General features: G+C 37.4%; 1 protein-coding gene across 1 annotated transcript; it reads right to left on the bottom strand.

Moving 5' to 3' along the window:
• Positions 1-4,939: 4,939 nt before the first annotated feature.
• Positions 4,940-15,507, bottom strand: LOC139114688 (C-type mannose receptor 2-like). The gene is made up of 9 exons (XM_070676559.1): positions 14,935-15,507; positions 10,671-10,832; positions 9,877-10,024; positions 9,149-9,219; positions 8,296-8,355; positions 6,668-6,829; positions 6,210-6,357; positions 5,764-5,834; positions 4,940-5,415 (listed from the first exon to the last, which is right to left on the bottom strand). The coding sequence occupies exons 1-9, from the start codon at positions 15,047-15,049 to the stop codon at positions 5,135-5,137; spliced, it is 1,218 nt and encodes a 405-aa protein (XP_070532660.1). The 5' UTR covers positions 15,050-15,507; the 3' UTR covers positions 4,940-5,134.
• Between the last annotated feature and the right edge of the window lie 367 nt (positions 15,508-15,874).

Raw genomic sequence — 15,874 nt, 5'->3', positions numbered from 1 at the left:
CATTTAGTTATTTAAATGGACTTTTGTGTGCACGAGACATCAAATAATCAAATTCACACTATTTAGATTCTATGATAAGACAGACTAAGGAAAAGAGTGAACCAGGTTGACGAAATAATTATAATTCCTTGAAAAGACGAAGATACTAATGTGCCAGCACTGGCAACAATGGTCCTTCCAAAATCAATAGAGACAATATCGTTGTCAAAAGCAGTCACTCTCTTTCCAATGTACCAGCTGAAGCTGCTTTCGAAGTGTCCTCAAAAATTGCTTTGTGAACTGAGAGATCATGTCGCTAAACTAATTAATGCACAGTTTTTTGGAGGGTCTATGATTTATGGAAGCCAATGATGACACATTATTAAAGATAAGTACCTGGGTACTATCTTTGAGGTAGTCCAGTCAAGCTTAAAAGATGATTCCTCAGACTGATATTGTCACGTAAAGAGGCAACTCTTTCCTCGGTGTTAAGTTGTTGTTGATATTGAACTTTACTAGTATTCAGGTATTCTCAACCGATCAAGAGATTATCTCAAAAGTTTACTAGATTATATATATATATATATATATATATATATATATATATATATATATATATATATATATAATATATATATATATATATATAATATATATATATATATATATATGTGTGTGTGTATATATGTATATATATATATATATATATATTATATATAATATATATATATATATATATATATTATGTATGCATGCATGTATGTATGTATGTATGTACGCAAGCAACATTGTTTTAGACATAATTCAGGTATTTATATATACAGTTTTTAGTTTTATTTTTTAGAAATACAGATGCTGTTTCGATGTTTTATTTCTTAGTATCGGCTACAGCTTTTTGTAAAAGCAAAATATTCTTTGTTTACCAGCCTGTTATTAAAACTTTAATTTGTATGCATAGCTAGTGTTTATTGCTTACATTTACACTGTGGAGATAATTTAACAATAGTTTACACATTGCGGGCTATAATAAGAAGTGGAATTTTGAGTTGTAGTCGATAGAAAAGAACGAAAATGCAAAATGCCACTTTGCACTAAATGTTTGCGCGTTGTTCTTGATGGCTTATTACCGATGCGTCTCGAGTACTGTCACAAGCTCCAATGGTGTAGCCCAGTTCCATGGGACGCCGCCTTTAAGCGTGATGGGCATGGCCCCCTGATTTAATCTATTATAGGCACTAGTTCAACGTCCTCTGTATCACACTTGAAAAGTAGTCCGTGCTATTAATATAGCTACTGGTCTGTTGTGGCAGGTGACGGCTTGACACACTTTGTAGTCACGTGACCGTGACTAGCCTGAGATGGCAGGTTCGCTCAGAGGTGAACTATTTGCATATACATGAATCTGTGACGTCAAGCACGTTTCCTACACACACACACACATACATACATACATACATACATACATACATACATACATACATACATACAGAGGCTGTAATAACTTGAGTTGTAGTTTAAGGTTTTAGGGGATACAAACTGACAGAATCTGAACTTATTGAAAAGCAGGGAGTGTTGAGACAGTTGTCGACTCTGCAAATTTAAAATTTTTTGCTTTGTCAATCCATTGCAGGCTATGTGCAACGTCCAGTATATCGCCAATCGCTTTAGTTTCGATTAAGAAAAGTTGATGCAGAGAGAAAGGAGTAGGCCATTTTGTATTCAGAGGGTATGAAAGATTTTCAACTCTGCCAATTCTGGCAACTTTTTTCTTTTTCCTTTCAGAGGATGTTTCGCGCGAGCATGTGCGCGCTTAAAAGACAAGATCCCTTTTCTCTTTGTTGAGATTGTTAACTTTTCTTTACATGACATGACAAATGGGAACTGGGAAAGAAAGGTAGAGCGGCACAAAACTTCTGCTGCATTCACAAATAATGGTGAGTGGAAGGGCTGGAGGAATTCAGGGGATTCGAAAATTTTAGGGGTAGTAGAGGGGGAACTTGAAAGTTTTGCTCTACCTATAAGGGGAACGTTGAATTGTTTGGTTCCCTTTAACTTTTTAAATTTTCTGATTCCAAGGTTTGGTAGGTAATTCAATGAAACATGACTAATAACATTAATGTCATCCAATTGTTCTAATGTTAGTAATAATAAACAAAGTGTAGAACCATTTCGTCGCATTTCATGACTTTCATCTCGACAAATTACAAAAAGGTATGAATGCTATTGAATTTTTCTTTAAAACAAACAAGTAGTAATGGGGCAGAAGCAGCTGTTACAGTAACTGTTGGTAATTTTTTTCAATATTTCTATGCAATGTATTAAATACAGTTTCGTTCTGTCTCCCTACAGCATGCTGAAACACACAATATTCAGTTTGTCGACAAAACCTGTATATGAAACAGCATTGGTGATATTTGAATTAGAGTCCAGGCTTAAAGTCATTTGTCAATGATACACAGGCTGTGTTGGCAAGGTGAATACTGGACATTTCAATATGCTGTAGGGAGTCGAACAAGAACGCAGTTGTATAAAGTGAACAAAATATTGTCAAAATCATCAAAGTTAATACAGCTACTGCCCTGATACTGCCTATAGGCAGTGTCACTGCCACTACTTACCTGTAGTGACAGAGATAGCTCAGAATCTGATCACAGAGAAACATAGACAGTCTATGTTCCTCTGTGATCTGATGAAGTTGAAGAAGAGTTTGGGTCAAATGACGCCCAAGACAGACCAGAGAGCAACACATGGAAGACCAGAAGACAGTTGTCAGGGTTTTTGAATTCTAGCATATCTGCCCAAGAAGCTGAAAATTTTGAAAAAGCATAGAAGCAACCTGTACTGCAGCAATGTTAATGATGGAGGACAAATAAGAAGATATTGCGAAGTCAGTCTGTGAAAACCCACTGCCACAGTGCAGCGATTAATTCTTTTCTAAGTAAAATTACAGCATAGAAATTTTATAAAATTAATGACACATTAATTGGTGGTTACCAACTTCAATTTTGTTGTGCACATATCATCAGTTCAATCAACCATTCACCACCGGAACCTCTAACGGGGTACCCGACGACTGATGGAATATTTAAACTTTCATCTCTCTCGCGAGACTGAAACGGGAGTTTAAAGAATCGCAATTTTAGTCAAATTTCGGGATTTTTATCACATAATTTGTATACCACCATATTCCTGAAATCGTAGAGAACCTGGAGCCCAAAAATCACGCCGTTCTTCGACCTATAGCGCGAGAACGGGGAAAAATAAGAAACGAGATTACAATCGTGCAAGTCGAAAAGATTTTACTATATAGGAGTAACTAGGCTAAAGGATTCGGCTTTGAAACACTGCACAATGCCTATGGGTAGAAGAATTGAAGTGACACAAACAATCTGATTTCATGGGGGAAGTGGGGAGGGGGTGCATGTCCCTCTTGACACTTACATTTTAAATATTTCACATTGAAATGGTGTCATCCGATCGCCAGTTTGGAGTGTGTAATTTCCCATTCTGAAGGAGACAAGTGAACATCCCAATTTGAAAATTTGCCGAAGTCGCAACATAAATTTTTCGTTACCCTTTTGTTAATGTCAAGAAATCAATACGCTAGTTCTGTATATCCATTTGCTATAAAAGTAATTGGAATTAAAAAGGGGAAGTTGTGTGAAACACGAGCAGGGCTTCACATTTTGAATACAGTTTCTATTTGGAAAATAATAGATGTATCCCATAGTTTAATAATTAAATCATTGTATAATCATAAGACATTCGAGTGAGTTCATTTGAAGGCAACTAATGCTGATCATGAATTTAAAACATGATAAAAGTGTAAGCATTTATCGAAAAGGACTCGAACAACAGTGAGATCAGTACTGAGGACGTTATTAAGTTCAACAACTTCTTGCCAAGATATGAGTGAAAACCCTTTATACTGCGTTGAAATTCAAGTTCAACTAAAAACCACGGGACCTGTATGAGGTCAGGGACACTTTTGAGGTCCTAAAACATCACAGGACTCGTAGTGAAACAGCTGATCAGACTAAATTATTTAGCATCATAGACGATTTAATTGGTGGAAGGAGATCCTCTGCCTTACCTATTCATGACGATATATACACACACTTTATCATATTTTTAATTAACTCTCTCTCTCTCTCTCTCTCTCTCTCTCTCCTCTCTCTCTCTCTCTCTCTCTCTCTGACGTCTCTTCAAATACAATCTTAAGATTCGGAACCAATTTCCAAGTTATTTAGCCGAAGAAAAAGTAAACGAATCACTACTGTATCTTTTACGGAGTTCACTGCCACCATCAAAGCCAGCCTTACTGAAATTACTGATTCCATGAACTCAAAATCATAAACACTGGACCCTTTTCCGACAAAACTTTTGATTGTATCTTCCCAATGTAAAACATGATCTAGTAAAATAGTGAGTACCTCATTCCATTCGAGTGCAGTTCCTAAAATGTACAAACAAGCTATATTTCGATCTCTATTGACAAAGTTCACTCTCGACTCTACACCTTACTTACATGTGGCATTTTACTAATTTATAATTCCTACTTTTATTCATCTCACGTAAAAAATTATGTTGCCGATAAAGATTTCGCGCTGAACGCGTTATTCTTAATTCGGAAGTACAGTGCTAAAAAACATTCCAGACCGAAATTCGGTCTAATTTTTACGTAATGTAAACCGATGAAATAATGAACTTTGCTGATAATTTCAACAGCCATTCTCTTATTTAAGTATGAAAAGCTGGTTGGCGGAATATGTCACGGATTACAATCTGAAGAGTGCAGGTCAAATCTGAAGAAGGACATGTTAATTTTGTATCATTTGCCACCAGGAAGGTTTGTACACAATTATTGAAACTAACTCCTAACATGAAAGTGATAGTCTCATTATCTAGTTACTCGTGTCGCCAAGAACATATGCACGCTGAAAACAAAAACAATCAAGTGTTATATTTATATGTGTTCTTTAATGGAGCCATGGAATACAGATTACAAAACAAATCGCAGCCATCGAGCAAAGTTACATGAGCGGAAAAACACAGAAAGAAGCAATGTTCATACTTGATCGGATTACTAAAATATTCTGAACTTATAATTGTAATCAACATGCAATATTTAGAAGTAATCGAGTACATTTTAATTTCATGGCTGTGTCCAGCTGTGGCGGTCTTCAAGTCGCTCTTCCATATAGCCAGAATCGCAACAGAAGCTGTACGTCTGTGGAGGGATTTCGTGCTTCAACCAACACTGGCCGTAACTGTCTGTGCGTTTGTCAAAGGTCCAAGCCAAACAGCGAGAATCCTCTTTGCAGGACTGACAGCAAGCTTCGGGACTATCGACGACGTTGTAACGCCCGTTGTTCAAGTCACTGCCTTTGCGATCGATGTTGGATTCGACGAGACATGTTGATTTCGACGGGTTGTCTGGAAGTATAAGAAATAAGCAGTCAGCATGATAGCTTATCAGTTACGAGAGTTAACAAATTGGGAATATTCATGTAGCCTGCAATAGCAAATGTACACTGAGAATATTTGTGTTTTATCATATTTTCTACTCAGGCGTATCATTTCTTAGTAATTGTAAATTTCGTCGTAGATTGCTTCACATTACAAGTTGGAATCTTTATGTACAAAATATTATACGTACTTTCTACCTTAACATGTTAGAGAAAAGCCTTTTGTAAAGTCTAATCGTCAATTTTATTTCTAAAAGTTTGGTTGAAGTTAAACTCACACTTATTTAACACAATGTATAATATACGTAGAACTTACCATATTCGCAAATGGAACTGAAGAGTTCTACGTCGTCACATTTGTGGTCACTCCATCTATAATTATGCCACCTATTGAATGATAATCAACAAAATTTTGGAATCGTGAATTCTGGAGCGTTCATGCTGACTCTATTTTGTTAGAATTCTATTGGTTTCGATACGATATTAAATGTACGAACTCCTCAGCTGCTCACGCAATGTACAGTGTTATTGTAACTCATTCGGCCTATTAGGCAATTTTATTATCAAAGTATACACAATCTCAAACACCTCCTAAGAAATCAATGTATTATGCAGGTACGTTGTATAGGGCGCCCCCTTGCGGTGCTTTCATCCAAGTGTCGTGTAGCCGTCCCTTGTGGAGGGATTGGGTATAGCAAGGAAGATACAGGCGCAACAGTTTCAGGAACCAAACTGTTTTTGTAATGAAATCGTAATACACACCAGAGCATCATCAGGCAGTCCTCGTCGATTTTCTTCTCGGCGCCATTGTTGGGTTCATCAGCGCCCCATGCAGTAAATTCCAGTGGTGTTTTGTCCTCATGAACCCACGTGCCCTCGGAAAACCTGTCGTTACCGTCAATCCAATATCCTGCCAACAAAAGTTTCACAATTTACAAACCATCGGATCTTCAGTTCATTAGATGCGGCAACGCATGTCTTAACAAGAAGCGTACACACATCGATCATTTCACACACCAAATTGTTAGGATTCACTTGTGCAGAATTTATTCTTCACTTGTTATTGCAATAAAATTATTAAACTAAAAGAAATCTAAAATTGTTGTGAGATGGAAAGAAACTCAGACGTGAGTGGAAGTTCTCCAGGGTAAAGGCTATTAAACTAACGTTATCAAGACGGAGGACAAGATAAACCAAGAAGAATAAACAATGACAATTACCGTTTCCAGGTGTATCCATGCTATTTATTGCGTTCACTAAGGCATCTTGTATCCGACTACTAGTAACACGTGCCAGTCTTCCGCCATTGGCATAACAGTTTTTGCTAGCTTGCTTCCAAGCGAAGCCCTCCCTTACAAACTCGTACAGGATACCATCGAGTGCTAATGGTGAAAAAATAACGACAAGATTATCCTAAATGTCCGGTGTGCCGAGATCGACGAACCGAAGTAATTATAATCGTTAACAATTGACCGCATTCACTAAATACGGCGACCAATTAAAAAATACATGTTCTGACAGTGAAAGAAATTACACCCATGATGTCGACATCTTTCGATCAGTAGAAATTTGAACAATTTGATGATTCGAGTGAAATATTAGAATTCGGAAATTAAAGTAATTTCGTGTAATAAGCAATGTTGGAGCAATTGAAACATGCAGCTTTTATCAGACCAATTAAACATAAACTCATTTTCATGATTGAACTCTATGTGACTTAAATCGACCAATCTGTGTGTATGTCGTGAAGGAAAAGGCTCTCGGTTAAAAAACACTATACATCGTCGTTAGCTATAACTGTCAAAGGTATAATGTCACCTGTTCCAATTTCGCCACAGTTACCATGGAAAGAGAATATTTAACTAATCACAGATTTTAAGCGGGTGGCCGCTTTTTAAAAACAGCGCCCTAACATGGGCATTTTGAATCCCAAGGAACGCCACTTTGACCATATATGGGCATATTTAGATTACAGGTGACTGTATACCTTTAAAGTATTTGCCATTATATTAGTTCTTTTTTTCGAACTGTGGTTCTTGTTCTAATTGAAATATATGGCAGTTTAGTGTCTAACTAGTCAACAGTCCGTGTATATGTGTTTAGTGTACAATTCAAATTCGACGACTGAATTTTAACTAAACTCATCTGAATTAATTTGACGATAAAGAACAATAAACCGTGAGACAGCGCGGTGTGTTGCTAGGCTACTCCATTGTATTTCAATGTAAACATACTTCATGAAGAATAATTAGAATGTACTCGTTTTATATAGCCAAAAATAAAAATAAATCATATCACACACTTCAGCTACTGTCCCTTTCGCATGCAAGAAATTCATTTACATTAAGTTTGCAAACAACTCATATGAACAATTTATGAATAATATCTTATTACTCAAAGTCAACCGATCAACCAAGCAGGGAGTCCAAGAAGCAAAGGCTGTGTTTCTGTGTTACAGCAAGGTGTCTCTAGCTCAGTATCGATTTCAAAATGGACATTACAAGTGACCAAGCAATATCATTATATTGAGTAAAAGGGTACAAGAGGCTAAGTAAAATATCCAGCTAAGGCATCTCATGTCATTGCGATTTTATTGCAATGCGTTCCGTCCAAATTTTAGGCATCGTTATGACAATGACAGGCTAAGAACTATACCCATGCATTTTCCTTGCTTAATGATAGTAAACAACACGGACATTTTTGTAAACAAACGTGGTTCCGACAATATGGCGAAGCACCACCTCTGGCAGGCAAGAGAATTTCGTAGGCCACTGACTAAACGGTAAATGACCGCCTAATTTCTTTTGTGTGCTGTGGATATGACAGTGACGTTACGGACAATACTTACATAGATAGGAATCCTCTTCTTCCTGGCCGCTGGACGAACTTTCCAACCAGCTATTGTCAGCTGTAACAAGAACGAACGTGGTAAATATCAGCAGCGTTGTCGATGATGCTATCATATTGGTAGGACTTGGTATCAAGCAGAATTAGTTTATCCATATTTATATAATACCCGCACGGACAAATTGATGATTGGAACAATTAATTTCCGTGCCTTTCTTGACTTTTTACTCCTGGCCCGTTTCCGTTTTGATTACGCTGATTATTGGTTTTATAATGAATCATTGTAGACAAAGCGTGTGATCGGGATGTACATGTGTGATTCCTGTCATCTGATCGTTATGACAAGGAAATGCCTCCTTCTAAACACATTAAACATCATTACACATCAGACTGCTCTTACTTTCGATTTGTTCTTCAATCAAAAATGAATGTCATAACTGTAAAATGACAATACATACTTGTGGATCATTTGATTACGCATTAAGAACCGTATTCGGACATCAAAAAATTTAAAAATACTTGGCTGAACTTTTAGCCGTTGAAAAGATCATTTTGATGCATCTGGAACAAGTGAAGATTTCACCGTCATGTGTTTGAGAAATCCGAAATTGAATTCTCCACCCGAAAATTAACATGGAGACCAGCGGCAATTTCGAATGTCAGCTGTCGGCAAATTCTGCCGAGTTGTTTCCCTACTCCCAGAATTTAAGTTTAAGAAAAAAGTTCCAGCGACGTTCAAAACTTTCTATCCGTAGGCGTGCATCAACGTAAACTGTGCATAGGTAGATATTTTGGCATGACTTGGAATTGTGAAGTGTACCATTCTACATTGTAGATCGAGGTGAGATTCTTACCAAATTGGCATATTGAATTGAATCGTTCTTCGCCCTCACATTGTCGGTCACTCCAACGATAGTCATGCCACCTGAAAACAAAAGGGAATTTATACGTCATACAATCTTCTTAGGAGCCCATCTTTTACCAGTGTCACAAATCCAGCCACACCACTGGTAATCACAGGACTGGACTTTTCTGTTTTCTGTCGATGAATATGGTTTCCCTTTGCGGCAATGTGTAGAACTTGTGACCGTTTTACTACCTAATCAAAAGAACTCTCGTTCGGTATACTTTAACAGAATGTACCTATACATCTGCTAAAACGTGGATTTTGTTACATGTTGTGATGGGGAAGAAGAAGTTGTGTTCTAGAAAACAACGAGCAACAATCCCTTTTTGTTTCTAAAAATACTATGGGTCTAATTCTCCAAATTGGATTTAGTTAAGTAATACCTCTTGTCTACTTCACTTTCCTAGTCATATCCTAAAGGGATACTCATGGTTAATTGTTCTTCCACTTTATACGGTACTTGTCTCAGGCCTTATTCCGCCCATTTCTAAAGGACTTTGCATACACTATAGAGACTTCTTGACAAAACAACAGACCACAACTGGAAAACAAACTGAAGGACGATTCCGATGCTGTGTATTGAGCTCCCGGCAGAAACGTTACTACCGAAGCAAACGTTTCTGGTTTCCGGTCATTTGTGAAGCTATAACACTGTATAGATTCATAATCATTTACCAAGACATCATCAGGCAGTCTTCTTCGAGTTTATTTTCAGCGCCATTGCTAGGCTCATTTTGACCCCATGCAGTGAAGTCCAGGGGAGTATTGTCATTGTGTACCCAGGATCCTTCAGTAAAGCGGTCGTTACCATCGATCCAATATCCTATAGAGCACAAATATCACAAATATTAAAAGAGCTGGAATTTCGAAAGAAGAGATGATATGCCTGAAACACGATCAGTTGCTAGCATCTGTCGAGAAGTACATGGCAAGGACAGTCGTTCTATCGAATGTCTCCTCTTCTTCATGGCCGTATCTAAGTGTGTAGCATTGTGTTTTTCCGATGGAATACCAAATGAATTTATTCCAGGTGTAAAATGCGCCCGGAGACAGATATTAGGACTCTAAAACTTTTACAGGACTATTTTCGTCTGCCGGTTTGGAGGGCGCTCATTTTGAAGCTCAAGGAGTAATGAAGTTTTTCACATGCATATTTTTGTGAAAGAGTTAACACAGGAATGGCGGCCATTTTTAATTTAAAGATTCGAAAAATTTTTGGTAATTTGTTTTTCTAGTAAAAAAATTGTGCATGGTAACCCTTGATTTTTATTTTTATTTTTCAAGTGAACTAACTTTTCTTAAGGAAAGTTTGAGCGAAATTTAAGTCTTTCTATTTCCAGATCGGTGCTACCTTTACGACATCCTCCCCTTCATCATCATCATCATCATCATCGTCATCGTCATCGTCGTCGTCGTCGTTATCGTCACTACCGTCATCGCGAAACAGTAACTAACAGTTGAATACATACCCCTACCAGGTGTATCCATGCTCGCTATGAACTCAACAAGGGCGTCTTGTGTTCGGCTATCATCAACTCTGGCCAATTTCCCGCCCTTTTCGTAACAGTTTGTGTATGCCTGCTTCCATGTGTAAAATTCGCCAACAAACTCATAGAGAACACCATTGTGGGCTATTGTGAGGCAAAAAGATTGAAGTTAGATAATTGGCAATCGATACTGAACAAGTCGCGCTGATCTCGAGAGTATAGGCTTACTGAACGCAGCATGCTCTGAGTGACACTGGCTAATGTTTCGTCGCAGCTATTCGCGCAATTTGGCCTATGTTTACCCAGCAAACACTCCGGTGAGACAAACTTGAGTTTGAGGCATGTCCGGTTATTCTGTTATTGCATCATAAGATTTCCACCATAACGTTTCTTATAACCAGAAATATCTCCTTGTGCGCGTACTAGTAATTATTAAATTTTGTTTAACAATTTCGAACAACTACCCTTTTTATATTGATTGTAATTATCTCCCCGTCATTTTTCTGACATAAGCTTTTCAGTCGAAGTTTATGTATACTTTGGTAAATTATAGTGTATTTCATATAAACAGAATGTATATGTTTCATTGTCTTGTAATTTCGTAGAAACAAAACAAATTTTAAAGGCTTCACTTGAAAGTATAAGGAGACCCCATTCTGTGAGAGAAATTATCATGGTATTATTGGACTTGTGACATATGCACTGTAGAAACAATATTTGTATTTCCATCGAAAAGCTGATTATACGCAAGAGTCGGTGTGTGTGATTCTACTGGATTCTCCAATGCTTTCCTTTATCTTCACTTTGTACATTTCTGTGGTCGATTGATTCCTTGCTCATCAGTTTCAATATTTATGTATGGGAGAGAACTATCGCAATGATTGACAAAGCAGCATATTCCAAAAGTCACCTTAGTTCTCATACATATATCGATCGAAGATCGAAGTCTGCAGAAGAAAAGTGTGTGGGAAAGTGAATTTACTAGTAGCGTAATATTGAGTTTGGCATTTCAATAGAATGAAGCCATAAATTTCATCCTTGGAATCATTTTTACTACAAATCGAACGTTCTGGTATATTTTGGATAAATTGCAAATATTTAAATGAGTTCACTATACAAATTAGCGAACAACTTGTTGTAAACATATCATATACATATCATACTTTTGCTCTAAAATTTTACCCATCAAAATTCATGGTATAGATTTCCACATTTTCACTGTTTCACGTGTGTTTATTTCAATAATTTGAAGATATTCATATATTTATTATTCTCCTGATCGTACCAATTTTAATTGTACTAGCAGCTCTTAGTCTCATATAAAGCTCGTCCTGAATATGCAATATCTTCAAACCTCCATAGACGCAATATACCTTTTACCAATATTGGTGCACTTCCAAACATTTTATAAAATATGTAAATAGCTAAATCGACAAAGAAAAATATCAAATATCCATATCATAAAGTTAAATGGCCTCGGTTTTGCCTATAAACTCTTCAAACTTCAGTCGATCCTTATTAAGATATCATATTCTAAAATCTCGGATTAATAATGCAAGTCAACACTGATTATGCAATTTCCCGTTGAACAAAAATTCAGATACATTTCTGAACATACCATGAAACAAATTTTCTGGAATTATCACAATGACAAATTTGTTTACGCATACCGGACGGACGGTGGACATTGGACACACAGAGACTGGGAGACGACATAGGATACTATTTGTGCCTCGGGCAAAATCTGTCTGACAACGCTTTCTGTACAGTTCCCTAATCCTTAGATCAACATTGTAAGAATAACATACATTACGTTTTCACATCTATGAAATGGAACATACAGCTTAAAATCAAGTTAACATTCTCGTAAAAAGTCAACGCTTATAAGAAGTATAACAACACCCTGTACCTATTCATAGTGTGGGACGTTGTCGTGTTTTGAGACAACGTCGGCGTTGAGACAGTGTAATATGTAAATTGACCCAAGTCAGCGTGTACGACCATGTAACGCACAGTTGCGCGACTCGCTGGTATGCCAAGGCCCTGTGATGCAACATGCAAATACTCATGATATCCATTCAAAGAAATCAACATCCTCCCGTTTTCCTAAGGGTTGGACCATTTCAATGTTCGGGGGCGGGGTGGAAGATTGACTCTTGAGTATTAGTTGTTTTTCTCCTTGCTTCACCAGGAATTATTCTTTTTCAATTGTATAATGAATTCCTTTCAGAGGAATCTTTTTTGCTCGCACCCACGCTCACTGAAATGCCAATATTTACATTATTTGTGATAAGACAATTTTCTTCACATGACATGAAAAACTGAGTAAGGAAAGAAATGCAAAGCAGCACAAAGTTTACATGGAACTATAGGAAAATAGCGTCTACTTCAGAATGCAATAAAGTTGGAAAGAAAAGAGAAGCATCCTTTACTGCAGCAACTTTACTGATGGAGACAAATCAGAAGTCATTGAGGTCTCATTCTATAAGAAAACCACCACTACCCCTGTTCAAGTGATTAAGTTTGCTCCACATAGTCGGCTAAAAGCATTTGACTCAAACAAACTAAGGATCTGAAAGCCTGAAAACGCATAGAAGTAGCTGAAGACTGAAATGACACAATTAATTCAATGACTTTATAGTGGTTAGGAATGGATTTTCTCTCCTGATACAGACAATTTTTAATCTTAAATATTAAAATGGGGCTATTTGGTGGCCATTTTGACTATTTGAAAAAGAGTTTTCATGAAGACTCAAAACAATAAGACACAAAATGATTTCTCTATATTACTATTGTCAAGAGAGATATTGAATGACATTCAATGATGTTGTATAAATGGTATGTCCGAAGGGCACGCCGAAAATTCCCGAAGGCGCACTGAAAATGAAAAGTAAGGACTGAAAGTCACTGTCTGTACATTATTTCCTACTTAATATCTGCTGGCATTACTTTTATTTCTTCTGCCATCCTATGTTGGACATTTGTTTTCAAAGGCGACATCTTGCAATTTTTCAACAATACCCCACCTCGATATTAAATGGTCCACCCCTAAAGGAGTGCAGCTGGTTTCCCATAGAGAATCCTTGAAGATATTGACTATTGGTTGTCTTCCCGGGATGTTTGTCTTACAAAGCAATCGAAACGAATGAAAAGACAAACCCTGACACAAACTTCTTCACTTCATGTTCAAAACTGATCATTGTATTCTATATGCTGGTGATGTTTGTTTGGGAACAATCATCGCCGAGTATAAAACTTGAGTAAACTTCTGGAGCTCTCACAGATTGTGCGCTTAACCTTTGACCTAGTCACTCACGCTGCAAAGCGACACGAAACTTGAACCTTCCGATGATTCTTTGTTTTCTGAATCTTACCAAAGGCATGTTCATACATGCGGTTTTATTTTCTCGTTTTATGCTTATCGCATCTTATCTAACAAAAATGAATCTTATTATCAGAAAAATGATTCAGTCTGCGGGGTAAGCCTGACTTTACATCGTAGGGCATACAAGTTGTTAATTTGGAAGTTTTTTGGAGGGTGACAGCGTAGGAAGAATGTCTAATGCTGGTGATATCATACAGTTTTTCTATGCCTTGATATCATATAGCTCGCCAAAATGCAATATCTATTAAGGGAAATGAACGAATTTTCTTACAGAACTCATAAGGACATTTAGAAACAAAAAATCCAGAACCTCATGGTCGGACATTTGTCAATGACGTCCAATGAGAGAGATTTGAAAATCATCAACCGCTCATTAGTTATATATTAAGCTTCGTGTTTTCCCGTTTATGATTAAGTTCTATACGCAATCCGAGACGATACACAATCAGCAACAACATTCAACAACTCTGGGATAAGTGAGGCTCGTTATTACCTACAGAGTGCGAAAACCACCGTAAAATGATAGTTGTGTCTCCTGTAAGATGACATGGTACCGATAGTGCGAAATATCAACTCTTTCAAATGCGTGACACCATGTCGTAAATCTGCAGTCAATGTCATATGTACCTATCTGTGAAGAATGCTTTAGTTGTGACAAATGTAAATGGGAAACTAGGTAAACTGGCAATTACAACCTTTGAAATTCATGCCATTATACTTTTAGTATCTGTAATTTAAGCGTACGATGTTGTTTAAAGCAAGACAGTTACAGAACCGTATGTCAAATCCATGTAAATAGTTACGCCATAAAGATACACACTACTTGGAGTTGTCGATATTTTTCAGTATAAAAGTACTTACATAATACGTTGTCTTCTTCAGTATCGCTACTGCTTGACCACCAACTGTTCCAGCTGTGGTCTGCTGACACAAGTAATGTTGCTGAAAAGAGGAGTAGGGCAGTAAAAGTTGACATGTCGGCGGAGACTGCGGTTTGCACGACGGCCTTGTAAACTTCTGGAGTCCAACTGCAGAGTCCTCGATCAAGCAAACTACGTGGAAGTCAAGATTACTGGTGGGCGGAGCGAAGCAAGACTTGCATTCTCCACTGGGGCATTCCTACCACCTTTATAATTATTCAGTAGTTTCCGTTCGGACCCTTAATGAAGTACAGCCCCCAATCTGCCGAGATTTGTCCAGTTCGTTAACTTTGAATACTGGGGCGTCTTCATTGGCTCCTCATTGTCCCTATTGCATGTAGACACTGTTCTGGATTGCTTACGTCTGGTTTAAAACCCTGCAATTTTAACAGTCCAAGCGCACTTGTTTAACGACATCGTTGATGACGTTTCAGAGCCATTAACACAGCATATATGTCTTTCATCTCTTTCCTATTTTCATATCGGCATTGCGTCTTAAGACAGCCCTATCTTTGAATCTTAATGTAACACGTGATGCGCTGATAACAAGAAATGAAGTACAGAGCGTTGTCACTCAAATTATAGGTATTTGCTTATGTCGTTTGTTTTGTTCGTCCTTTGAGTTACGACGAGGTCCTCTTATCAGTGTAAGGTGTGATTTTCAGGACAATGATAAAGAGAAGATTTATGAACTGTACATCTCATTTCTGGGGAAATTTCAACTATTAAAAGTCTATTAACTGTATTAATCAATTTACACACACTGTCGTCTCAATGGTTTTGCTCAGTGCCTGTATGAGGTAGTATTCTTGACCCACACTACCATACGTTCCAATCTTACGATAAAGTGATTGTTCTAGCCGACAATCAACTGAAATTGA

This window comes from Ptychodera flava, chromosome 16, assembly GCF_041260155.1.
Source record: "Ptychodera flava strain L36383 chromosome 16, AS_Pfla_20210202, whole genome shotgun sequence".
Classification (NCBI taxonomy): domain Eukaryota; kingdom Metazoa; phylum Hemichordata; class Enteropneusta; family Ptychoderidae; genus Ptychodera; species Ptychodera flava.
Note: the sequence above shows the minus strand (reverse complement) of the source record. Positions and strands in the feature narration are given on the sequence as shown.